This window comes from Pezoporus wallicus, unplaced genomic scaffold (assembly GCF_028554395.1).
Source record: "Pezoporus wallicus isolate ANWC-B61680 ecotype Strahan unplaced genomic scaffold, APGP_CSIRO_Pwel_v1 contig_1181, whole genome shotgun sequence".
Taxonomy (NCBI): domain Eukaryota; kingdom Metazoa; phylum Chordata; class Aves; order Psittaciformes; family Psittacidae; genus Pezoporus; species Pezoporus wallicus.
In genome coordinates, this window is record NW_026641428.1 from 4,759,940 (window position 1) to 4,787,697 (window position 27,758).

The 27,758-nt window shown below is 37.9% G+C and overlaps 1 protein-coding gene across 2 annotated transcripts in view; it reads right to left on the minus strand.

Moving 5' to 3' along the window:
* TLK1 (tousled like kinase 1) overlaps positions 1-27,758 on the minus strand; it is a 70,058-nt gene that overhangs the window by 35,979 nt on the left and 6,321 nt on the right. Inside the window, exons 1-3 of one of the 2 annotated variants that reach the window (XM_057423704.1) lie at positions 21,909-21,983; positions 8,513-8,631; positions 4,940-5,011 (exon numbers count right to left, since the gene is read on the minus strand). In XM_057423704.1, the coding sequence (XP_057279687.1) occupies positions 4,940-5,011; positions 8,513-8,626 (186 nt within the window). In that variant the 5' untranslated portion in view covers positions 8,627-8,631; positions 21,909-21,983. Of the gene's footprint in view, positions 1-4,939; positions 5,012-8,512; positions 8,632-21,908; positions 21,984-27,758 lie in introns of those variants that run through there. The other variant, XM_057423702.1, reaches the window with a different exon arrangement.

Consider the following 27,758-nt stretch of genomic DNA (forward strand, 5'->3'; position numbering starts at 1 on the left):
TTATATATAATTGCCTAGAAACTACAGTCAGCATGTATAACACAGATAACAAGAAAGGGCTGTGATCAGAAGCATCTCTAAATTATATTTGCTCTCCCTTGATCTGAGGATTCAAACCACTTAGTCTCCCCAGTGTAAGTTAAATTCTACAAGCTGCTTTAGTTCAAGGAAAAGATACTGCAGCTGTGTGTGTATTCAGCCTCTAAGCAGCCTCATAACAGAAACTCGTGAAAGCACAGAAGCCATTACACGTGCTCTGTGCTACAATCAAGAAATCAATGATCCCCAATACTTCTGACTAAATTTGAAATCAGTGATAAGATGCTTAACTTTTTTTATGATATCATTTTATTATTCCACTGTATTTGTCACTTTGTACTCCAAGTGCCCTTTCTCAACACAGCAAATGATACCAAAATTCAAATTTCAGTTTCTAAATCTAGTTATGTTTCAGTTTCTAAATCTTCACATGGATACTTTCAAATATAATTTTACTACTAATACACTAAAATATTTATTTCGGCAAAGAACTACTTTAAGTTACCAGTGATCCGTAGAAAATTATCAGTCTATAAAAGAACAGTCAGGACAGAAAGGTCTTTCTTATTTACATAATGTATTTTTTTTTAGAAGTTTTATCTCTGTGGACAGCTTCATAAAAATACATTTGGAAGTTTCACAATTGTAGCTGTTGCACTTCGAACTACAACTGAAATTAAAATTAAATACATTTTATCTTAAATAAACTCTTCCAACCAAAATTTGCATCTTTTATAGTTTGTCTTTTACATTCGCTAACTGTACAACACAGACTTCTGGAAATGACCTTATCCTCAGACTGCGTAATTCTAAAAGCAGAAAGCATAGCTTAGGAATATTACTGTAATTACTTGCAATTACTGCCAGGTAAACAGGTGACATTAAGCTATCTTTCCACAAAAATAAATTGAAACTATTTAATCTAACATTTTCATGGTATTTTGTTTTCCAGCTTACAATTCTGCAGTTATCATTCTAATGTAGTCAGTTTTGCCTACTATATCAAGCAAAAAAAAACCTGTTTAAAAGCCAATTAATGACTAAATATTTAAGATTTCCCTCACCAAAAATAGTTTTGAGCTGCAGTGACTGAAGTCTTGTATTTTAAAAAAGATATTTAAAAAGGTTAACAGTTTTAAAACTGAAGCTCAAGTAACTCATGTCTATTTCCTTAAGCTCTTCTGATTTCTCTCAGTGTTTAATTTAACCTTCCAAACTAAAAAGTATTGGCACACTAATCAGGTTAGTAATGAGGTTATCCAACAAGGTCACGTTCACCTTTTCCAATTACAAAACTCACATGGTAATGTACAGCTTACATCACTAGAATACGTTCTCCAAAATCTCTTCTAATGAACGAAATCATATGAATTACAAGAAATTGAAGACTAATGGGGCTGAAGAGTATCCTGAAAAATGAAGACTGAAGCTGCTTTCAGTTACTTCAGAAGGATTTACATATAGTCAAGATTTAGATTAAAACAGCACTACTTCACAAGCAAGACAACTAGTTTTGAAGTTATCCAAAATTAGATTGCAAAGCTATGTTACTTACACCTTGGCCCACTACCACAGCCTCATAGATCCTAGTTTACCTTTCAATTTTAATGTGCTTCCCCTGAGTCCTGTCTTCACCTTTACAGTTTTAAATCTTGGCTTTCCACATTCTCTTTTATAAAATAAAAATTTCTAAGAACCAATTCGCAGATAGTTAATCCTCTTAAAAAAAAACCCACCTAAGATAACTATTTTTATGTATTTTATGTATAGTTACATATTTTCCACCATTATTGTAGAACTGGTAACAACATAAGTCAGGAATTTAATTTTGTGGACGAAAAAAGAAATTAACGTGTAATAAAATACATTGTTTTTCCTCTTAGAAGTTAAAGTCTCCAGTATGATTGTTATTATTTTGTTGTTAGTATTTTTTGTATGCATAATGAATGAGTTGACAGTTTTCCACAATTATTTTGTTATAAATCCTACCCCCCACCCCAAGCTTCACAACTACAGCAAATAAATACAGCAGCACTGTTTTCCTCTGCAATGCATTATAAATTCCAATTAGATCAAACCTTTAGTTACTTCTGAAATGACACTTATGAGTGTTCTATATTACTGGGAATCACAGCAACTGAACAGCAACTACTAGAGAGCGGAGTGAAACATTTATATAACTAATCAAACTGGATAAACCAAGCCACAGACAAAGCTGTCCTCCTTTACATAATTTATTATCTATGGAGAACAGAAAATACTAGTTATAAATAAAATAGTGCATTTGTAACCAAAGGAGGGAAGAGTAATCTACTTAATGAGGGACGGTGGGGAGGGCCAAAATATCAGAAGACTACTAGAAACACTTGTTCACAACCTAAGGAAGCCAATTTACGATTTATCTTAACTACAGATAGCTAATATACATTCAAATTAAGACCTATGTACCACATCAATAAAGCATTTAATAAAATAAAGATAAGGTATACATTTAAAAAGAAGCTGAAATACAGGTCTGGATATTAATATCAAACATCCAGCTAATGTTTACTGCTTACAATGCTGAACTGAATTCAGAAAATAAAGCCTGGTTCAAGATGTTTTGCAGATCAAAGTTTATCTCTGGGAAGTATCTCAATTAAAACTATTACTCAGATAAGATGCCCCTCTTCATACATCCATCAGACAGACCAACAAGAGATGTATTTTCTGCAATCCCATGTGCAAAAAGTAAAAAAAGGAAAAATTAACACCAGAAACAAAAAGGGTGTTTATGTTGTGTGTGTGAAGCCTGCCTTGTTTTGAAAACTGTGAGACTTTTTCTTTTAATGTGTTGCTCAGTGATGAAAGCGCAGAATGGTGACATGGATGTACCATTACAATTTGATCAGAAACTGACGTTCTTGCTAGAAATTAATTTCAATTATTCTGAGATGAGCATTTCTACTTTTTTTCCGACCAAAATCTACTGTGATAAAACAGTTCTCTGCTTCCCATATGAATAAGTCTTTGTATTTCTACACTACCATCCACAAGAGAAACTTGCTATTATGATGAAACCTTCATTGTCACATCATTCAAAAAAACAACCAACAACAAAAAAACCCAACACCTCGACCACCACCACCCCCCTCAAAAAAATCCCACAAATAGTTTGCAATATTGAGAAGTGTGTTTCTATAGGATTACAGTATATAAGTAACCAGATGTTACTGTAAGAACAAAACTGTAAAAACTTATTAACATGTTTGGTATTACAATTGCAATTTAAGTGACAACTGACTACGTCTGAACATGGGTGAAGAAATCATATTTCATTGTTCAATGTCATTAACAGTAAATGAAAAAAAACGTCTTTCAGAAAACAGAAGACATCTGAAGCACAGAGCAATGGAGCGCTGGAAAGCTATGTGTGCAGGGACTTTTCTAAGAAAAAGTCTACTTCTATTTTAGAATCCAAATTTTAGAACATTTTAAAATAAAATAAACCCATCTATCCCTACCAGAAGCACTGCTTGAGGTTAAAAAACCAAAGATAGGCATTGAACTGTCAAACTTACATGCCTTGGAAAAACCTTGCCTCCGTATCTCATTTATACAACTGTAAAATAATATTTTTATACACCAAAAAGTTATTACAGATAAAGTCAGTGTTCTGAGATCACTTGACTATTCACAGACACGCTATTCTGTCAAGTAATTGCAATAATGCACTGTAACCTTCAGGCTACTGCTGCACATTTCCATTACCACCCTACACCAGAACCGCCTCACTGCAACACTAGGGGAAGTATTTCTAGGAAAAGCCACGAAGAAAAGCAACAGGCAGACTCTTTTGCTTAAGAAAATAGTCTACATACAATTGAAAGGAAAATCCAGCTGGGAAAGACAAAGGGGAAAAAAAAACATAGTAGAGCCTTTTTCAAAGAGAAAAACATGAAATCACACAATTCTTTATAAGATATTGGTATTAGGAATAAACTAAATTCACTTGCTAGTCAGTCCAGTGTAAAAACAAATATCAGACAGTGTTTCATAGTGACTAAGTGAATGAACAATTAGGCCCCCAAGTAAAGCTTTAACATGTGAAAATAATGTTGAAAGCACATTCCAAACAACATGCCCTCTGGCACGACACACGCTCAAACACAGGTCTAGCCTTGGCTAGAAATGCGGTCCTGCTTACAATGGGTATAATCTGATTGATGCAATCTGTGACGTGCACAGGCAAAATTGTCAAGGACTCACTGACTCCAAAACAGGTGAATTTTAAGAGCTGCCATCAGAGTACCTATATTAATGCTGGTCATTAAGAGGCAAATCTTCTACTCCAGGGAAATCTGCACTCTGCACATTAAAGCCGAATAACAGTATGAATCCTTTTTTGGATTCTGAAGTGGTACTAGGTAAGAGAACGCACAGTGACAACTGCAGCTTTTACAAATGCAGATGATAGCTACTGGCTGCACTCAGAGTAAATCTGTATTTTTGAAGAGAACACAGCAAACTAGTTTCTAGAGTATTTTCAAAGATGCAGCAAATGCCTAGGTGAACTTTATCTGTGCTGATAAAAATCTTGTTACTTATTAAACAAAAGACAGCAAACTGTTTTTAAGTATTTTCAGCTCCAAAAGCTGTACGTATCATCACAACATGACTACGTAGATAATAAAGAGACAGAAGCACCTAGTTTCATGACCAAAAATCGAAAGAAAAGGAAGTAATTTCTCCTCCTCTGAGAGATGGTATCTTTCAGTAATGTATGCTTTTCCTTATCTAGCTGCGTATTTTGTATTTTACTTTAAAAGCTTCTATATAAAATAAGGTAAACTGGAATATAAAAATATTACTTGCAGCACTAAATTTCTTAAGTAATAAAAAATGTCCCCCATGTACTTACCTCCGATTCTTTATCACTTAAAGATCCCAAGCTTCCAAAGCTGTGGTTTGAACTTTCATTATTTGTTGAAGCCTACCAAGACAAATAAAATACGAAATATTTTATGCAAATTTATACGGCAGCTAATCCACTAATATTATTCACAGTTATAACAAGTAACAGTAATAAACTGTCATGCTTGCAAGAGAAAAAAAAAAATAAACCTATTAACTATAGAGCATTTGTGACTTGCAAGGAAGATGAAGAGTTTTACAGGTGGACGTTTTGACAGGGCACAGCAAATTCTGTATTTCAATTGCTTTTAAGCCAAGTAAAACCCCAGAAACAGTCAAAACCACTTCAGTCTTATTTGGGAATAGCAAAACATCCAACAAAAAATCCTACCAAACGATTCCACAAAACAAGCTTAAAAAGCCAATACTGCTGAAGGTGCTGGAGACTATGAAAAAAACCTCATTTTTTTCATCATTTTTCAAAGAAAAAGAGGGTTTCATTTCCTCCAAGACAGATAGTAGGCTGCTGCAAAGATTTAAGTTTTTTAAAATCCATTCAGTAACAAACAACTTTTGACAATATTCTTCTACATTCTTTAAACAAATAATTTCCCCTAAAGTAATAAATTTAGACCGGAGGAAAGGGGAGAAGAAACTGTGAAATAGTCTCAAGTCACAATACTTCTAATTAGAAATTTTCTAATGCTGAGATCTTTTGAACACAGAATGGCAACAAGGACATTTTACTTAAGGAGTCTGCTCCACGTTCATATAACAAAAACGCCAACATCAGCTGAGCTTCTTTTTATTAAAAGAAAACCAAAAATCTTATGTCACTGGATTATTCTCCTCCATATAAGAAGGCAGAGCAAATACTTTGAAGTGAAACAACTACTTCCAAGGCAAATACTCATCTTGCTTCAAAGCACTGCACTCTAACTGCATCAGTTTGCAAGACAATACTGACGTGTGACACCTTCTGAACAACTAGACCATCTCTGAATCGAAATTTCTGGAGAAATGTTAACTAAACCCACAAAATTTCCGCATGTGCTTTTCCCCACAGGCAGTTGCTATTATGGAAAAGCCTATATGTAGTTCTTCCTTGCAATGTCCGAGTATGTGGTGATCTGAATCAGATAAAACAATCTCAGTAACCCATACACGCTATTTCCACTCTTGCTTACTGCAAAAGCTTGAAGATTATGTTCTTCCCGCCCCCGCCCCAACTATTCGAAAACTCTTCAGCAAAACAGTAGATACAGGTAGGTTTTCAAAATAGTAGCCCAAATAAATAAAAATACGTCTCAATTTAATTACCAGAAAAATAATGACCTAGAATGCTTCAAAAAATAATCAGTAAGTGCTTCAAAAAATAATCAGTAAGTGCAGCTGCAATCTCTGTATTGTGTTGCTGTGCTAGGAAAATGAGAATTTGGTATGTGTGGATTTGGATAGGTATGTGCAGAGGATTTTTTCTGATTTTTACCTTAAAATTGAAAGCAGACAAATGGAGATCATATTTACACATCACATTTTCCCAGTTACCTTTGTACATCAGATCAAAAAGGTTTTATCAGGTTAATAAAAATCAGACAAGCCTCTATCAACAGTTCCCACCAAGACTAGAGACTGTATTAAGGAGGAAAAAAAAAAAATAAGCGGGAGGGGAGGGAGGGAGGGAAAGGCATATTCCAAACACAGCCCAGACCTTCTACTACAGTTAGTATTATCTGCTTGGATATCCTGAATGGGCAGAAATAAGAGAGATACAAATCTGATATTGCCATTTTACTGATGGTGGGATAAATAAAAGGACTAGCTACTGGTATTCCCCTCTGACTCCCTGCCTCCCAAAACTACAAAAAAAAAAAAAAAAGCAGCAAAAGAAGAGATGTTGCACTGAAGATAATTTGTGGAATCTTTCTGGCCAAAAGTGAGAACAATGTCTTAGGTAAGTATCTGCATCAACCAGAAGAGAGTGGTAGTAGCATCTTCTGCAAACAATTATCAAACCTTTTGGCAATATTAAAAAAAAAACCAAACACTTTATCATTCTATCCATTTGGAAACCAACTGGATAAGAGAAAATTATCTGTTCAAACAGACCTTGGAACATGTCAGGGACAAGAAATTCATATTTTACATGGTAGAGTCAAAAAGGGAAATCAGTTGGTTTAATTTTTTTATGGCTAATTTGGATGAACAAATCGAAAATCTGGGAGTGGAATGAACTCTTTCTGAAAGTGAAATTAGCTGAACAACAGACAGTAACAACAACAAAAAAAAACCCCAAACTTGAACAGATTTATGGAAATGGTAAGCAGCGACTTAGAGGGGATAAAACTTGATGATTACTTGTAGGGAAAATGTATTACACACATAGCAGCAGACAGATTCTGAGGAGGAAAGACTGGCATTCAGGCAAGGAAACAACACAAGTGTATCAAAAACTAATGGAAGTATTTACAAATACACTGGTTAAATGAAGTTAAATGAAGTTAAAAGAAGGTACAGAGCTAGTAATGAAAAAGGACAAGTGGTCAGCATTTACCTGAACAATTATGAGCTGAAAAATGAGGGGAGTAAGTAGTACTAGAGAATCCAAAATTTGCCTGTATCTAATTTTAATCACAAGATATGGCTAGTATACATTTTTGCAGTCATAATTAGAAGGCAATTAACAAGAGAAAAAAACAGTGCCTCAACTACATTGTGTCAATCCAACCTGATTCCTCCCCCTGAACAACTACCTCACTTCTTGGTTAAAATGGTAATAACAGAAGTGATCTGTCACCCATTTTACAGCTTTGTGACAATTAACTTGCTGTCACTCCCAAAAACAAACTAAGAAGATGCAAGATTACTATGCACCAATTTCAACCCTTTACAGTTTGTTAATAGTCATCAATACATCACACGTCCCCAGAAATTTAGACTTCTGCTATCAGGCAGTATTTTGTTCTCTGGTCTACGCTGCTAATTAAAATGCAGAATAAGAAGTGAAAAATACTAACCAAGTTTAAGTAAAATACTTAAAATTTTTATGAGGACACTGCAGACACATTGGAAATGGAATTTAAAAGTACTTTGGTCACAGAATCATAGAAAAGTTAGGGTTGGAAAGGACCTAAAGATCATCTAGTTCCAACCCTTTGTTAATCTAGATATACTAGTTTTCAAACAAATTTAATCTTAAAAAACAGGTCACATCACACTCCCTGTGTCTATTTCAAACTGAACTGTAAACAGCTGGCCATCTGCAGAAGGGACAACTCCACTTAAGTACCAGGAAAAATTTCCATCTCTGATCACATGTGCACTACAGTAAAACCACAAAAGAGCCTGCATAAGCCTATTCTTTGGTTGTTTTCAGAACAATTCAATCTCCATGACATAGACAGGTTTAGGATAAATAATCCTATCTCAAAATAACATAACCAACAAGGATTTTCCTGAGACTCCCTTCCAACTCAATACTTTTGCAAGTAAATCACATGTGCAATATGCAACTGAGACAGTGTGAGATAAATTCATACGTCAAAGATGGTAGATCTGGAAGACTTCTCTTAGAACTTACTTTAGCTCCAACACTGCAACTTCCAGTACTCCCAGTGCTGCCACTTACTACTCCTGTAAATCTTGCCTCTAACAATTCTTGTCTTCTTGGGTCCAGGCTATGAAGCTCATCCATTGCTCCTAAAAAGAGATAAATAAATTCATTATATTCCCTAGTATTTGCAGTGGAATATCTTGCAAACAAGCCAAACATACCACCAGCCTACGTAAAGAAAGGATTTATACTCTCAATGTGACAAGGATTCACCATCTGTTACCTAATAACGAATGCACTCAATGAATTCCAGAAATTTAGGGGGAAGTTCCGTGTATCAGAATAGCCTTGTCAATGTTGGTGAAAACTAGAATGTGTTAGAGGCGTGTAAGAGACATGGAGTCTGCGGTGTGTGATACGCCAACCAGCAAATTATTTATAGATTAAAAACTAGCTGACAGGAGCAAAACAGTTTCCAGCATAAACCCTCCCAATTCTGCAATCCCCTTGTTTTCCATACTATTAAAATTGTTTAAGACATTGATAACCAAGACAAACAAGAATCATGGGGAAAAAAAAAAAAAAATCAGAAGGTAGACCACAGTCCCCAACACATGCAAGGGAATGCACGATTATATGGAGGTTTGAAGGGCAGACAAGCAAGGAGCAGGATCAGCAATACGAGAGGAGCCATGAGTAACAGAGATCCTTGCACAGGTGGTGCCTCTGACAGAGCCCTGCTAAACAGGGTAATGCAGTGCTGCTGGCTCTGGTAGGGAAATGAAGATGGAAGGAAATGGAGGAACAAAAGGAGTTTCTGATGAGCTCAGCCTACATGGGTAGGCTGCAACATGATGTGCAGCTTTCTAATTTGTATTTAAATCACTTACGGCTGTTTAATGAGTCTGAAAGATGATCTAGACAAATAGTCTTCCATATTTACACAAACTGCATTCTTTGTTTTTATCTTTTCAACTACTTGAACATTCAGTTTATCTCCAATTGGAAACATTCCAGTTGCTTTATTTTAAGTAAGATATTTAATGCCAAAGTCGTTATGCACTATTTCATAGCATATCCCTCAAGTACCATATAAAGTGATATAGCCTTTTCTTTTTCAACTAAGACACAACTTAGCAAGTTTGTGCTTCTGAGTCCCAGAGGACAGCACAGCAGTTAAGAAAGGGCATTATAGTAATAACTATGTATATTCAAAGTGCTATGAAAAAAGATTTTTGGAATTTCATTTTCATGAAAACTTTTCATGAACTTCTACCTATCAGCTAAGCATCCTGACACCCAAGGCACCAGCACAGCCAATAACATTATCACCAATGACAAAGATGAGACACATTTTTATGTAACTCTCCAGTATCTCACTAAACGTAGCATTCAAAAACTAGACCTTTCTGTATCACACATTTTGGCCACTCCTTGCCATGCAGCTAATCCTCCTGGTAAGAAAAGCACGGGCTCTACTATTTGGCTAATTCAAGTTGCCTCTGTTCCTGGGGGTCAGCAGATGATGGCAAGTGGGGTGTCAGTGCTGCTTCAGCGCAGAGCCTGGTACCCAGACCTCCTCCAATGGAAGAAAACCACACCAAGAGAAAAATGGTTCAGAAGGAGACATTCAAGAACTGTCTGGTTGGCAGAGCCTTCTTTTGAAAAAATCAAACCGCAAGTGGTGGTTTAAGGATCCCACATTTTGTTTCTGGAGGTAGGGAAGTTTACTCAAATGCAGCCACATACAGAGCTGGAGGTCTCTTTTCCAGCAATGCAGGCGAAATTTACCCACTTTGAAACTGCAGCTGGTGTATTATCAGCAGTTGTTAACACTGGTTCTGAACTTGCCTAGTGAAAATTCCTCCAATTTCTACATATTTTAAATCGTAAGCTCTCTAGGGTAAAAACTGTTTTACTATGTGTATGCACAATGCAGAACAATCAGGAATCCTCTTTAAACACTTGCTTCCTAAAATATGCTTGTGTACTGCTTCCAAGAGTTTCAAAACCAAATTGTACATTTCTCATATGCACAGAATATACTTCTTACATTTATACATTGTGCACAGATGTGTACAGCACACCCTTCCTACGATGTATGTAATCTGTAACAGGGAAGTATTCCTCTGAAAAAGCTTAACAAACTAATCACACAAGTTTAAATTATTATTGTTCTGCTTCATAACAGTGGAAGTGTTTAAGTGTATACCACTCTGAAACAACCTATTCTAGTTTAATAAAGTGGTATTTTACTTTACTAGCCTACTTGATAGTCACTGCCCACAAAAGCTTAGAGCTTACTTAAAATTACTGACATTCTAGCAATTACAAAACACGCATATATTATAGAAACAGATACTATCATATCCTATATTGTTTATTTTATGAAACACAGGAAAGCAATAGCCACTGTGGACAGCTAAGGCACATTTGAAGTGCTTCAGGGTAAAATTACTACAGCAGGTCCCACATACTGTATCTAAACACTAATGTACTGAATAGATGGCACCCCAGGTTACCTTACAAGTCATAATTGTAATTTAGCAGGTAGAGGGGTATTCCACAGCACAGATGAAAATTTTTCTTTCTGCTCAGATTTTAGAGCCCACACATGCTAATGAATACACTGTATTCTCTTCATTATTTCTGCTGGAGTGGTTTTCGGCATTACGGTTGGGGGGGGGGTGTGTTTTGGTTTGGTTTTGGTTATTGGTATTAAGTATACAGAACCAAAAATCAACACGCACTCCTCCGTTCTGGTTATCTAAAGGACAAGACAGAAAAGCTGGATTCAAACTTTCTTTCAACACAGAGTAAATCCTATGAACATCTATTAAATTGCCTTCCTCATTCATGCTGTAATTTAATTCACCATTCACTCCCAGACACACAGCTGTTTTTGCAAGAACACACAGCTCTGTGCAATTCTGCAGTTCTCAGCACAAGTTACCTGCTTTTAAAGGTACCATGAGCTTTAAGCCACTTCTTGTAAGGGACAAAAAAAAAATCAGTTTTTTTAAATACCAAAAATTATAAATTCTCCTGCTGCCCACAACATCGACATAACTTACAGTTCTGAACATGTACCCAGCCTTACGTGAACTAAGCTCATTCTTACCCCTGAAAGCCAACTCAGTAACTCAAAGGACACACAATCACATACTGCAGGTACCTTCAGTGTATTTACAATGATGCTAAATGAAGGACCGGCACTGCTACAATCCACTGCCATTCAACCTTCTACTACCACCTGAAACTCACAAAAAAGCCCTAAAACATGCCACTACTTTACTTCTTGTAACTGCTTTTGGAATGCTTATTCTAGTATTATTTTTAAAAGTTACCAACACTACCTAGCTCTTGTGGTTTTTTGGACTGGTGGTATCTTCCATATCAATTTATCTTTCAGAATCACACAGACTCTCCCCTAAAAACTAATATAAAATACACAGATTTCTTGTCCTGGAGAGTATACTTTTTGCGAGAATTCTACAGAGAAGAACTCCAAACTCCTCTGAGAATATGTTGAGCAATGGGTTATGTCAGAAGTCGAAGTTGTAATTCAGACAAGCAATTTATAAGCTTTCTTATGGCATTCAGTATAAAATCAATTATACTGTACTTTACCTTAGGAAAACAGAGATATAATGAATCAGAGGATTCTTCATGGCAGTTTGAATTTTCCAGAACTGGTGACCAGAAAATAATGAAGTGCAACTACACCTGTACCCCAGGTCTTGACACCTCCAAATATACAAATACTTGCACAAGATCTAGTTATTTAACCAAATACTTGCTTGTATCTGAGTGAAACTGACATTTTAGAGAAAAAGTTTAGCAGTGAGTTGCAACTGCAAGACTTCACCTCCTAAAACTGTATCTTTGGGATATACATTTACTACAGTCTCTATCTCAAAACACTGCTAGACTACCGAGCAGCATCACAGACCCAAACACAAAGGCCTGACAGTTGAGACATATTTCTCTTTTCCACTAAATATGGAATCAAGCTCTAAGACTCAATCTTTATCTCTGACCCTCTTATTACCCTGAATGGACTCTTGTCTGGCAATCAGTTACAGCCTGGAGATGAAGGAAGCTCAACAGCTTCACACACTGTCAGCTTTCTACAATGAAGTTCATTATGGAGAAACCAGATTTGTCTTTGAGCAACCCTCCAGATTTGACAGAGGCCCCCCCACCCCCTGAATGCAAGGCCAGCACAAACCACCTATCACTTAAGTGAAAGGCATACTGGTTTGGTCTGATTTCTTTAACAGAGTTATCTGCATATAGCTTTTAATGCCAAAGTAAAATACTTCAACATGGAGATGTATCTATTGAATAGAAGAAGACACTTCAACAATAGTCCAAATGTAAAAAGAATTTCCTGATGTGCTCATAGAGGGCACTTAGCTTTTTTGGTAACACGCACAGTTATGAGAATTATGTCCAACATACTAACAGCAGAGAAAACCAAAGCTTTAAAATATCAAAAGCAAAACAGACTACAGAAAATTACTAAAAACACAGATTCTAAAATCTTTACTCAGTCTCCTAAAAAAAAAAGTCCACAACTATTTTTCTTTTCTTTCACCAACACGAAGATGCACCTTGTGTCTGCATCCACATGTATTTCCTTTTAAGTGACCTAGTGTCTTGTCTCATCGGGAAAAAGAAAAACAAACCAACCAAACCAGGCACTCCACTCTTCTTTCTCACCTTTCTGGAAGTCTGAACTCTCCTTATTGCAGAACCAATGAGAAAGGACTTTTTCAGTCCCCAGGAAAATAGGGGACTGAGCAAACATTTCTGCTTCCAAAAAAACCCAAACTATTTAATAACAAAATATTTTGTAGTCAGGTAAATTCCAGCAAGCCACTGTCATGCTGATCAAGGTTTCTTTCTATTAATAGTAAAACTTCCTATTTATTATAGCTTGCGCTTTATATTTGCTTCAGTACCTTACAAAGCCAATTGGGAATAAAGCAACACAGAACAATTTGTCAGTGAAGGAACATATAGAGCTCTAAAATACAAGTCTAATCAAGTGAAAAAGTATGACAAATCAAAATACAGTAAGACAACAAACTCTATAGAGTGGATCCAAACTTCTTCATTTTTAAGTTGGAAAAAATGACACCTGTTCCACTTAAACTAGAACATCTGGGCTGTGAGATTGTGAGATTCAGCCAAGGAAATACAAACCAAAACCAAACCAAACCAAACAACCAAAACAAAACAACACAAAAAAAACCCAAAACTAACCTGTGTTGCTAAACCATGTCTTGAATAGTCTTTCCTCCACAGCGTGTTTTGGGGAATCACAGAAAATAATTGGAAAAAGGCCTGAAAACTACTAATGTGCTAAGAAAACAAGCTAAGATGCTCATACAATGGCATAAACTCAAGCATCAGAAATATGAAAAGACTTAAATTCCAAGGTAACAGTAAAAACGCAACCTGTCCTTAGCAGAAGGCTTTGAAGGGCATCACCATCCAATGTGAGCCACAATCCCAAGGCCCCAGTGATTCTGTACTGCAGACCCAGAAGTCGAGAAGGTCCCACTCAACCTAAATTAGCAGTCAATAGGGCAGACAGCAAGATACAATCACTGAGACTTAAAGTAAAACAAATAAAAAAAAAACCTGAACTATATTTATCTCCTAACAATAGCTACATAATCAAAGCTTAAAGGACACCAGGGCTCCATCTCTTCCAAAATACCTAACAGAATAACAACAAACTGCAGATTACCCATGACAAAGTTTAACCTGAACATTTAGAAATGTTTAAAATCACTGGTTTTCCAATGAAGAGAATTAATGACAATGACTTTCACAGATGACTATGTAGCTACTATAACCTCCAAGCAACAGGTAACAAGAAAAAGGTCAGGGTACTACATTCGAGTTGAAAACCAGTCAACTGATAGCTGGTCAAACAGCAGCAGTAAATGCAACAGCAAAGGGGAAAAATACATCCAGATATTCAAGCAAAACTAGCTGTTTGAAAAGATCTTAAGTGATAAGAAATTCCTAATGAGATATGTATCTAAGCGCAGAGTCAGGAAAACACAGAATCAATTTAATTAATCAAGAGTAGTTTTACATGCACAGTGAAAATGCAGCATTTCTCAGCACTTGAGCCACTGACACTGAGCACACAACACAGAAACCAAGTATAAAAATAGTATTTCTCATTGAAGTTCTATTCTCTATTTAGGTACCCCATTTCCTAACGAACACCAGCACTACGACTACTGCTAAGGTGCCCAGGTGAACTCGAAATGCTTTTCTTAATAATCTAAAGAGAGTTTTTATTCCACAAATTAACCCTCTTAAAATGAGAAAGACTGTGTCCAAAAGAATGGGCAGAGGGATGCAAAAAGCTAAAGGTTACTACTGCTTATGGGAAGCTGTGTGTGTGTGTGTGTGTGTGTGTGTGTGTGTGTGTGTGTGTGTGTGTGTGTGTGTGTGTGTGTGTGTGTAAGGAAAGAAAGGAAAAAATTTGATAATTAGCAAATCTAACAAATTCTAAGAAAAAACCCACCAACTTCCATATAAACTTCAGAAGACAGTTTTGACAAATAAAACTTCTGCGCCTGCTGATTACAGTTGTATGATTGTTGGATGCAAACTTGTTAAAATACAAAATAGAGAAAACACCCCAAACACAACAATTCTCACCGACTTCCTGTGAACAGAAGAGCTGACAAGAAGTGCATTTCAGACAGGTTGCTGGGTTACCAGGACTTTACCACTCAACATTAATTCTCCTAGTGCTCAAAGAACAGGAAGATGTTTCCTGTGTCCCTTCTCCCTCCAAGATGCAGTCTATTTCCTTTTGGAAGTTTACATTTTGGAGGGCTTTTTTAGGACCGCAGCTCACTTTTTAAAAGTGCCATTTGAACATTGTTTATTTCACTTTTTCCAACAGTTCAACGGTCCAGAAACTTGATCTAAAACAAAAATCCAACTTTGGCTGCTGGAAAGATAAGTAATTCTCTGCAAATCATTCCACAACAGAAATCAATTCTTTAACGCTAATAAAATGGTAATGATCATTAGACTTCATCTCTGTGCTGCCAGCTTTTGGATTTCAATTGTCTGGCCAACAACCTGGAAAGGAAAAGTGAATTACAGGGAAATACGTTCCCGAGGGAACATCTGCTAACACCCTGCAGAAAGACTTATGAATGAACTACTTGAGCCAACTCTAGATTAGCTAGCAGACATTTCTGTGTAACAATTTAAGAATGTTTAACTCTCCCCACCTTTCAGCTAGGCACCCTCTTCTAAGGATCCCTTGGCCATCATGTGTCTCCTCAGACGGCTGTAGGCAGCAGCAGAAGAGCTGAATTTCCAAGTTGCCTCCCAATGTCTTTATCTGGCCACAAACAACATATACTCATGCGTGTGGGTTTATGCCAAAAAGATGGCAACTCAGAATGGCTCATTCAGAGCTCAGGGAGTGATTCATACAACAGAGAGAACAATAGCTCCCCAAGGGTCTGTTCTATTGTAATGGGGGCAGAACCAGGCATGCAACTATGACCAAGGCAAGCTGGTGATGCCTTGTTTCTGACAAGTCCCTCTGCTAATCCAGCCCCTCTACAACTGAACTGCCTTGAAGCCACACACGGCTCAAGAGCAATGCACAGGCCTCTTGAAGCAAAAAAAGAGCTCTTACTTCTGAATGACAGCATTTTAAATACATACTGCATACAAAAAACTGCACTTTCCTTCAACACCACAGACAACAAACCCATTGCATGGGTGTAGACACAACCTGCTTGAGGTGCAGCACAGTACCTAAGATAAGTACTAATGTAGGAAATGGAAAGACCTGAAAACAAAAAAAAACCCAACTGATTAAGTACCTTTAAAAATTACATCCCAAACCTGAAAAAGACAACACGCATGTCTATGACAGTTTTCAAGACTCAGGTCTGTCTAACAATTAATGGTGCTGATGGGTCTGAAGCTTTTTGCAATATTCACTGAAACAGGCATGCTGTGTCTCATTCGAATCCTGTTTGTTATTCAGAAAACAAGTAAAAATTTAGTTTGGAATATGAGTCCTTACATTGGTTGGGTTTTAGCCAGACTTTTCTTTATGCTAGTTCTTCCTGAAGGAATTCTTCCCAGACCACATTTTCCCCCATCTTGACCCAAAAATTATTATGCCATTATTTTCTGCGGTCTCTTTTTCCATTAGGAATGTTAGGAGTCGGCAAGTACAGAATAATTAATAAAGAGGAAATAAGATACAGTGTAGAACATTCAACATGGCATCCACTTGTCCATTTCCCAGACTTCTAATGTAACTCCCATGTGCACCATGTACAGGAAGCATTAGCATGGCAAATACTGCTATGAGCAACAGAACCGTGACAAGGTCCCTCCTGAGTCTGTTGAATAATATTCAACGTGATGAATGAAGGAGGAAAGGACAACTGATAGATGATGCAGTACATTACCAGCATCTTGAAAGCTGTTTATCTTGGAATTTCCACCCCTCAACAGCAGTAAGGAGGCTGGTATCACTGCATTTTCTGTTTTCTTCACACACCTTAACTAGACAAAAACTGAATTCAACAGATCAGTTCATGTACAGAGTAACAGAAACATCTGCTGTGCCCTCAGAAAAAGAATTCCCCACATTCAAAATCCCTCTCCTTGTCCAGTAATTCCTTCTAGGCTCGTAATACCAATACTGACCTAAGCAAGATCAGAGTGTACTTCCTACATTGAAATCCCAAACTGCAAGAACTTTCTCCACCATGAAAGCCCTCTTGTATCAATCAAAGAAAAAAGATGCTACAAAAAATACTCTGCAGAAAAGCAGCATCAGTGAATAATATCATAGAATGGTTTGTTTGGGTTAGAAGGAACCTTACTGATAATCTCGTTCCAACCCCCCTGCCATTAGATGAGATTGCTCAAAGCCCCATCCAACCCATCCAAATCCCTGAACATTTCCAGCTGAACTCATACAACTAAGAGCTTAAATAATAAAAAAACTGCTAAAAACAGATTTCCAGAGTTGTTGGCTACAGTACCATATGCAGAATGAGCCTGACAAAGAAGTCAATGCTTTGAGCATATACAAACCAGATAGCTGATATCCTGAATGTGTTCATTACAGCAAATGGTATCTATTCCTTTGAAACCTGTAGCTATATAATCCCAAGTGTTGTATTTTCCTGATTTTTTAGAAACCTGGATTACTCACTCGCGATTGTCCTCTATATTATTCTGAACTGCCAAGAGCAATCAAAGAGTGGGTTCTGATCTGACAGAAGGATTTTGATGCTTGTATTAACGCCACCAACTTCTACTACTTAATACGGAACTGGCAGAGCCAGAGCGTTTCAAAGAAACAAGTAGATTTGTTAACTTAGTCTTCACTGATTGTTTTGCACTCTTTACAGATAAAGACGGTGATACCCATGAGCAAGTTTATTGACTAGTTGACTTTTGCTGTCTGATGTGCTTCTCTAAGCCTTTAGCTCATTTTGAACAAGTGTACAGGTACTGAAAACAAATGCATCTTCAGTAAAACTTTTTGTAATGACAGCATCTGATTTGAACATCTGCTACAGTGATGGAATAATGAGAGATACAAAGCAATCATATGAAGCACTTTTAATAAAGTTTAAGACAACTGTCAGTTATGGCAGCAACTGGGTAGCCTACTAATAGATCCTTCCTGATGTTTCTTGTCATCTCTGACCATTATAGTCTGTGCCTGCATAAACTGGATACTAAGGTCTCTGAAGTCTCACCTAAAGCCTTAAACAACCACATCAAGGTTCCATGAAGCTTTCTCCTGGAAAGGGAAGCCTCATTACACAGTGGTAAGGTCAACAGCAGTTTTGTTTCTTCAGAGTTAAGAACAACAGTATGGTTAAAGAAAAACTACACTAAATGCATAGTTAAATGATTGTATACTACCACGTTAGAAGAAAGATGAGAAGAAAATATGACGGTACCCCTGTGTATGCTTTAGTCTACTGGAGATCCTTGGTCAATCAAAAGTAAAAAAAGTCCTTGTTAGTGCCCTATACAGCAGTATCAGTGCTGCTTTACTGCACTGCTCTACTACTACTGTGATAGATAAACAAATATACAGTATAAGGATGGTAAGTTTATGCTTACAATCACCCTATAACATAAGAGAAGCCTATTTATATTTTACAAAAAGCACTTAACATCTTGGTCAAAATTACACAAGACATCTGTGGCAGAAACACTAAAGCACTGTCTTCCTAGGTAGCAAACATCTGCCTTGAACATAACTTTATGTCAAGAGAGATAAAAACTAGCACAGCCTGGGCTGCACATATGCAGGTGACACGATGCCTGCCTAACTCTACCAGTCCCCTTTTCATCTCTATGTAGAGGAATCTGCAGCAATTACTATTGCTTCCAGACAGCTCTGTAAAAAGTAACCAAACAGAAATGGAGAAGCAAAATTTGCCCATTTCAGCTTCATTTGCCACAAAGCCAGACGCTCCCTGCCCCCTTGGGGAGAAGCACACTGCAAGTTCATGGGTCACTTGTTGGCAATGCAGACTAACAGGTCACAAGGTAACACCAGTTTTGTGATACTTTCAAAAAGCGCATCACGTTCTGAACAAAAGCTCTCTACATTCCATCTATTTCTATGCTGAAAAGGACTAAAAGCCTGGAGCAGTCCTGAAGAATAAAAACATCTACCTAGAGAAATACCAGAAAGTACAGCAAATTTCATTTGCTGCATTCATTTATTAGGAAACAAACCGGGAGCTCTAAACACTCTAGTCCACGAAATGGCTGTACTGCAAGGATTAAAATGGCACAGACCTTTTGCACGTATCAAAAATAAACAGTGGTTTCTGCTATCTAACGAAGAAGTGAAAAGGAAGTTAAAAGCAGAGGTCACCTACGGAGCAGGAAGAGAGCGAGCAATGCACCTTCCCATAGGGTTTTTGGTTCTCAGCCTCACTCTTTAGAAAAAGTAAACCATGAAGGAACAAATTGTGCACCTTTTCCCCAAATAAATCTGTCTGGAAGTTAACTATAGGATAGAAAGGCAGTCCAAAATCCCCTAACAATGTCACAGAATAAATGTATCTTATTTTTTTAATACCAGTCATTTGGTATTTGAAAGCTGTATTTGCATCAAAAGAAGTGTGTTTCAGTTGTTAATTCCCTGTATTTCCTAATCTCCTTACTTCTGTAACTCCTACTGCCATTTCTGCCCTCATGATCTCCAAAATTTTCCCAGCACAGTCCACTGACTGTAGAGGCAGAGGCAAGTGTTCTGCTCCCTAAAATACACAGGACATAACAAAATGCTGATCACAGTATGTAACTCTCAACCAATGTTGTTTTCACCATGACATTGCAAGCAAATGCTACAAATAAGAAATCAAGCAAAAAACCCTAAGTCTTTCCAAATACATTCATCTATTTCACTTATAACATTATGATCGACTAGAACTTCAACCCCCATATACTTACATAAGCAACCACAGTTTAACATCAAACATGTAGAAAAGCTTATTGCACCCCTAAGATTAAACTGGGACAGTAAACTCACCTGTAACTGTAAGCACAAGACTTATGAACTATTTTGGCTTCTGAACTATACCATCTTTAGAAAAAAAGGCACTAACCTCAAACAACACGGCCAATTTCCTCTTCTCAAAATATCTGTGTGGTGGACACAGCATAGAAAATAGTGATAATTAAAACAAATAAAACAAATTTACATTAAGAGATTTAGGCTGCTGAATTACAGCTTTGTGAGAAACCATCACACCAGTGGGCAGCTCATACAACAGGGACCCTCTCCCCAGTGCTGAGAGAGCCATGCTACCTACAAGATGGCTTATGATTTTTTCTCTTGTAGGCAGCCTGTCTATAGGTGGTGCTCACAGAAGGCGCTTCTTAGGTTTTTGTGGTGCTCCTTTGGTGGTGCTCCTTAGGGGTTTGCGGCTTTTTAATTTACAACTCAACCAGCAGCTTCTGAACTGACAGGACAATCCAAACTTCACTGAATAGGGGAAGAAAATAATTTCCGTAAAGTCCCTTGTAGGGAGGGGCCTCTCAGAATATGGCTCTAAATAGAGAAATTACACACATGTAAAGCTGACATGGTTATGACTACGCTTATATTTTCCTAGGACTTTGCAGTACTGCTCCCATTCTGAACAGGGAAAAAATGACTTGTATGAAATCACACATGAATCAGCTAAAAATCAAGTTTAAAAGTAAGGGGAAAAAATATTTTCAACGTTGCACTCGTCTTTCTTACAGCACAGCTACAAAGCCTATTGATACCAACAGTGTACAATAAACTCAGTTGCAACTTCGTGTACTGAACATTTTCAAAAATTCAGCACCCACCCAGTGCACAGACAAAGAAACATCCTATGTAATCATCTGTCAAAAATTCAGTTTTAGTGTTGCTCAGCATTACCGTTAAAGAAATCTGCTTTACAGCCATTTCTCCAATCCAGCGCTCAACGCCTAATTTTAAACCAGCTTTCTTTTCTGCTATACTATCACTTTCATTCATGTTTTAGAAGAAAGGGATTCTCATTCCTTTAAGCATAGCCCCTTCCTGAGAACTGCCCATCTTGCAGGCAAAGCAAACAGGTTTCAGCGAACTGACTTCATGGAAGAAAATCTGTGATCATGTGAATAAAATTTCATAACATAAATCATAGAATAGTTACGGTTGGAAAGGACTGTAAGATCATCTAGTTCTAACACCACTGCCACAGGCAGGGACACCAGTTAAAGCCCTGAAAAAGGACAGATTTTTAGGCTTTGATAGTGGAAAAAAGCCCCAGACAAATGGATTCAGGTATTTACTTCAAACATACTTCAAGACACCAGTAAAAATACTTATGTGCAATTAACATCATCCACCATGTAGAAGCACTCAAACACCCAGCTCATAGTACTTGTTCCTCTACAAAACTAACCACAGCTCTTCTTCGTTAAAGGATAAGGATGCTATACCAGCTTCTGTGGACTACTGCGGCTGTAATTTAAGCAAAAACAAGTGTGATCCAAGTTCTCTTCCCCAGCTGACAGGAGGTAATGCACGGCTTTTCCTGAAAATAGCTAATACCAGACACAGAGGAGGACGATGGAATTCTTGGATGGTTGAAGCAGGCCTCCTGGAACCTATCTCCTACGGCCAATTTGACAGAGGCGCCAGTGCTACCAGGAGGTTACCAAAACCTAAGAAGTGAGGGTGCCTTTCACTTGGCATACACTTAACATGCATGCTCCCACACTCCTGAATTTGGGGGTGACTAAACCAAGCTAACTACATGGGAGATTTTTTAAAACTGAGTAAATCTATCAACAAATCTACGTCAGACTTCGAGAGGATCCAGAGCTGAGCCAGGCTTACCTCCACCAGTTAGAAAAGGCAGAGTCCAAATGAGACAGTTAGATAAGGCTAAAGCCCTGATGAGCCTCCCCTGCTTTGGTGTGGCAAAAAGACAACTGAAGTTTAAGAACAGGTAAAAGCAACGGTACAAAACCACATCAGTGAGGAGGAAGCTTCACCGGCAGCAGTTCCCAGGGAGAAAAGCCGGTGGCGCCGGAGGCCGGCCCCCTTGCCTTGCCGTGCCGTGCCGTGCCGTGCCCGCTCCGGCAGGGCCAACGGACAGGACGCGCCCCCCTCAGGTGGCAGCCGGCAGTTACAACCACCACGCGGCGGCGGTGAGCACGCTCACGTGACACGGCCGCGTGACTTTAAAGAGACAGGAGAGCTTTTAAATAGCAGGTGGTAAACGCAAACGGAACTGAGCGAGTGCACCCGCAGGGGCTGGTAGGAGGGGGTCGGACAAATACCAGCCGAGTCTCCAACGAAGCCCTTCTACATCCCTAACAGCTAGCCGCACCACCTGGTTCGGTAGCTACCTCCATCACTAATTCGAACAATATCTTCATTTACTGCTTTTATGTAACAAAATGTTGCTCTGCAAGTAATACATCCTAATGCAATTATTTCTCCTAATGAGAGAAGTCAGAAATTACTCGGTATCTTTGGCTTATTCATGCAACAAACCCAACAGATTCAATGACTCGATGGATGTAACAAAAAGCAATTGTGATGGCCAGTCTTGAATTAAACCCAAAAGAAAATGAGGCATTTCTATTATTACAGACTTAAAGCATACTAAAAATATGTTATTTCCCCAAAATCCCTCATTTGGTCCTTTATCCACAACAATCTGAAAATGGATTTCACCTTTTCTCAAGAGGAAGCTGTTGGCCAAGCAGGATTTTGACACCCAAGGTAAACCAACGTTCCTCTCCAGCCTTTCTAGACACGGGCACCCATGAACTCTTTACTGCACAAAGCACTTGCGACTGCTGCCAGCACTACAGTCCAGTGCTCCCACGTGGTAACGCAGCAGTGGACACGAGAGGAGACATTCCCGGCTACATCCGTGCAAAACCATGCCACCAAGTGCACTTCCAGCTGAGCATGGACGGTCAATGCTTGAATGTCCGGAAGGTTCTGGCTTCTACCACATCGACTGCTCCCTTTGTCAAAATCTACCTTTCCTCCAGCAAAATCAACACCATGCACAAATGGAAACTGAGCAGAGGGACCACAATCTGGGGAGGAAAGTGACAGTTCAGAGAAGCCCAGGGGAAGCAGAGGAGCAGGACAAGACTGGAGGTCACTCTTGTGGCCCAACACTGGTCAGGAAAGGAAAGTGGCAGTGGGAAGAGGCAGGCTCAGGGACCTGGTCTAGGGGAGAGCACACACAACCCCCCCAGATAGTGGCACACTGCCAGATTCTGCAGCTCCTGACAGTCACTAGTACTGCTGCCTCATCATTGCTTCCCTTAGAAAAATGGGATTTCAAAGCCACAAGAAGAAGAAAAAGAAGTAAAAATAGCAGGTTCTCTTTCTCTCTCTCTCGTATGGACAAACTTAAAGAAAAAGATTTAAGGAAAACAGCAGGAAAGTGGTGTCAGACACTGGCAGAGGTCTGTGCCTGTTGTTTGCACTTCTCTAGAAGAGAAAAACAAGTGAAAGGATCGGAGAGAACAGCACGTTGCGATTTAGCCAGGAGAACAAATCAGGTCAACTTTCAATCACACGACACAGAGAAGGGGAAAAAAAAAAAAAAATCACTATTAAGGTCATTTACTGGAAATTATTTTGTTGTCATAGCTTCAACATTTCATTCCCAAATTACGATATATGTTGGAAGTACAACAGGGAGAAAAAATACAAGAAATACAACATTAATGTATAATCTAATATACAACCAGACTCTGCTTTTTTGTGAACTCTACATGTTTCTATTCTCCTCTATGATTTTGTTTAGAAGCAAACACCCATATAAAAAGCTAAAAATCAAGATACAGCAAAATTATCATGATCAATCTAGGAGCCAAATTTTGTATCGTCTGCAGTATTCATCAGCAGGTTTAACAAAATCACATCTTTGGAAAAATAAATCAGGTTTTTAAGAAGTATCTAATAATAGACAACAGGAATTTAGAACATTTTTATTAAAAGGCAGCTGAAGTTTTTGTGTAAGCTGAGCTTGTTTATGAGACTACTATGGGGGGTGGGGGGTCCTAACAACATTAGTATTCCTGATGACTAAACAGACTGCTCATCAAGACTTCACACACACATTTTGTGTATATATAAAAGTGTGTACATGCATGATATAAGAAATTGCCTCTTCCTTAATACTAACTACTTGGATGTTCTGGATGTGACAGCATGTATCAAACAAGAGACTGAAAAAAGAAAATTATCTATGGATGCAGAATACAAAATATCATCTAAAAAGGAAGCAAAGACCATGATTTTTGCCTTTCATAGTACGAATACTGGCGTTACCCCTCTTAGGCATTACTAGTATCACCATCATTTAATGATACAATTTAGTTAGAAAGAGGTAATACATAATCTGATTATGTAAGTAGAGGTAAATTAAATAGGCAATGAACTTCACAGAAAGCAATAGCATACTGAAGCAATAATGTGCACAGCAAAAAGTGCTTTTTGTATCTCATTTTAAAATTCTAAACCTGCATCTTCAGGAATTCCTCTCATCTCACTTTAAAATACAAAAATCCCACTCATAATGGCTCTTCATGACAGTAAATACAAAGGTACTATAACAAGAATTAGTCTACTGAAAGTTGAAGCTTGCAGAAAACTTGCTACATAGCCTTCTATCATAGTTCTGAACTGTGAACAAAACTACTGAAACTAAAACGCAACACTAGCAAAAAGTTTCTAGACCATGTATCAAAGACACAGCAACCACTCCCAACCAACAGCCAGCTCAAGGAATACCTGACTTGCAAGAGAAACAAAAAAACCAAACCCCATAGTGACCCATACCAAAAAACCTATTCTTAATAATCTATAATCAGCACTACCACAACTAAAATTACTTCATGAAGATAATCAGACTACCATCACTCTTCACACCACCATGTAAATTCTCATCTAGCAGTGGAAGGGGACACACAGGGGGAAAAGAGCTGCTGCAAGGGCAGCAAGACTCTCGTGGATATACCTTACCATGACTTAGCACTAACAAAAGACTTTTCAAAGTTTCAAAACTTCTGATACATCTTTTCATAAAACTTTTAAAAGAACTGTTAAAAGCAGATTATTCCCTATCGAGACTAAGAGAATTTGCCACTAAATTAAGACCTCCAGCATAATACCTGCAAAATGTTTTCCTGCATAAATATGGTATTTGTAAAAGATAAAATAACAAAGCTATTTCAAAGTTACTATATTTTTCACTACACAAACATATTTATTGAAAGACCTGGTTTCATTATGATCTTATATGTGCAAATATGGTTGGTCTTTACAGCGATATCACTTACAAAAATATAAACCTTGTTGTAAGTCACCAGTGTCCATCAAAACTAGAAGTTGTCCTGTAAACAAACATGTTTTAAATTATAATTCTGTATATTTAATTTAAAACTGCACATTTCTACTGATCTTAAAATGAATACTATTAATTGTGTATGTTTTCAATTGCTTCATAATGAAAATAACAACTTACTAAAGGACACGACTCTCATTGGTTTTACTAGGAATAAGCTAAGAAATGGCAAAGACAGCAACCTCCCCATGGTCCAAAATAGCTAGAAAGAGGGTATTACGCTACAAAAAAAAAAAAACAACAACAAAATCACTGGCAGAAGTACAGCTGCAAAATGTAGGACAAAACTGGGGAACCTGTGAGAATGCAGCATTAACTAGAAAACACAACACTTAACAAATACAGCTATGCAGTGCATAGGCCTGATTAGCCTAAGCCACAAGAATGAAGGAAAGAAGTATTAGAAATCCTACTGGTAGCCTCATCTGAGGTTTTCTCCATAGAACCAAGGAGTCCAAGAGTTCAGTGGTGGAGAAATGAGAAAGACCTCTGTGATGCCAAGGGCAGACACTCACCAAGCGAAGACCAGATCTAAATCAAATTCTGTCAGACTTAAAGGAGTTAAGAAAAGCAACTTAAATATTTGCGTATTTAATGTTACTTTCCAATTTGCTGCCCTTAGGTAGCAGTTCAGAGGTTCTACTACTTACAAAAAAAATAAGAATTTGCAACCCACCGGAAAGCTGCAGGACAGGGTGCTTGAAGCTATTATGTGCCTTGAGCTCCAGGTACAGTCATAAAATTAAATATCTAAAAGGTTGGGTGTATGTGACATCATACAATGGATTTTTCTAAAAGCATCAAGATTACCTGTTATTCTTAAAATAAAAAAAAGGAAAAAAAAGGTATTTTTCTTCCTTTTCTCTTATACGTACAGCTGTATTAGAAGTCCAAAGAAAGGGAATCCAGCAGTTGCCAATCTCCAAGTAATTCCGGTTAGGCTTCATTTCCTGTAAAAGGCACTCTGGAGTTTCTTGCCACCATCCTCATCTCTTAAAGGAGTGCAAAGTGCTTTGGTCTTAAGGACATTATAAAGAAAGCACTGCAGCCTTTAAGTTTCCACCCACTTAGAACTGTGCAGATATGATGAGGCAAGATACATTGCTTAATGCTCCTGCTGCCACCTCTCAGCATGCAGAGGCAGTCCCAGGGCATACAACCTCTCTGTGGCATTCCGTTTCACGTAAAAGCTCCAGTAATCTCCAAAGCAACCAGATTCCCATCACAGTTGTGTAACTATCCAACAATCTCTAGCTTTATCTCTGACTCCTTGGAGGACATTCATCTGTCCCAGGACCTCTCCAGCTAAAGCTACAATGGCCTTTTGAGCACTGAGTTGGTAATTTTTCCTTGTTGTTTATTTTAAAAATACACTCCAGCATTAAACGCTTAAGCTAAACTTGACACATTAACAATCCTTGGTGAGGTTTAAACTTTACGATCCATTAAATTCATACAAGGTAAAAATACATTCAAACAATATAAACTTTTATGCTCTGCTGGCAGCCAAACCATCACATCGCTGGAAGCTGCCAGCAAGATGCCAAATCGGAGCTCTGAGCAGTTGCTGGCTTTTACCAGCAACTGCTTCTGCCATTTTCACCCGTTCAACCACTTCAACAGTTGTTTCACTTGGAACTGCTGAAGAGCAATGGACACCTAGGAACATAAGAAAGCCTGGCTTTCTTTTCCAAATGATGAACAAGAAGGAACTGTGACTGGATTTGATCTATTAACTCCAAATCTCACAGGGTGCGATGACAGGAAATAACGGACTCATGTCACAAACTACAGACAAGTCTACTTAATCTGGTTTAAATGCAAAACACATTTGGATATATTTGTTTCTTCTTATGTATCTAGCACAATTAGGATTCATTTTAGTTAGCTAATAAAGTTAGCTAAAAGCTATCTACAGCATGGGGAATTATGTTTCTTAAACATTAAGAAACTAAGCTGCATAACTTAGATGCATATAGATGCATACCCTCCTGCCTGGCAAAAGGCATGATCAAATTAGACCAATTAGAATCAACTTTTCTTTAGAAAAAATAATTAAGCACAAATGCAAAATAAAATTAAAAACAATTATTTAATCAGGATTTCCTGCTTGCTGATTTATGTCATGATTAAAATTAGTAATATAATCACTCTGATTTCAGTCAAGCCCTCTAGCACAGACCCACCCCCAAAGGCTCGCACAGCCCCAGCCTTCCCCCGTTAAAACTTCAGCCCATACAGCCTCACTTTAAGTCCTTCTTCTCCATGCTTTGGCGACTAAGTTTGACAAAGGTCAATTAAAGCTT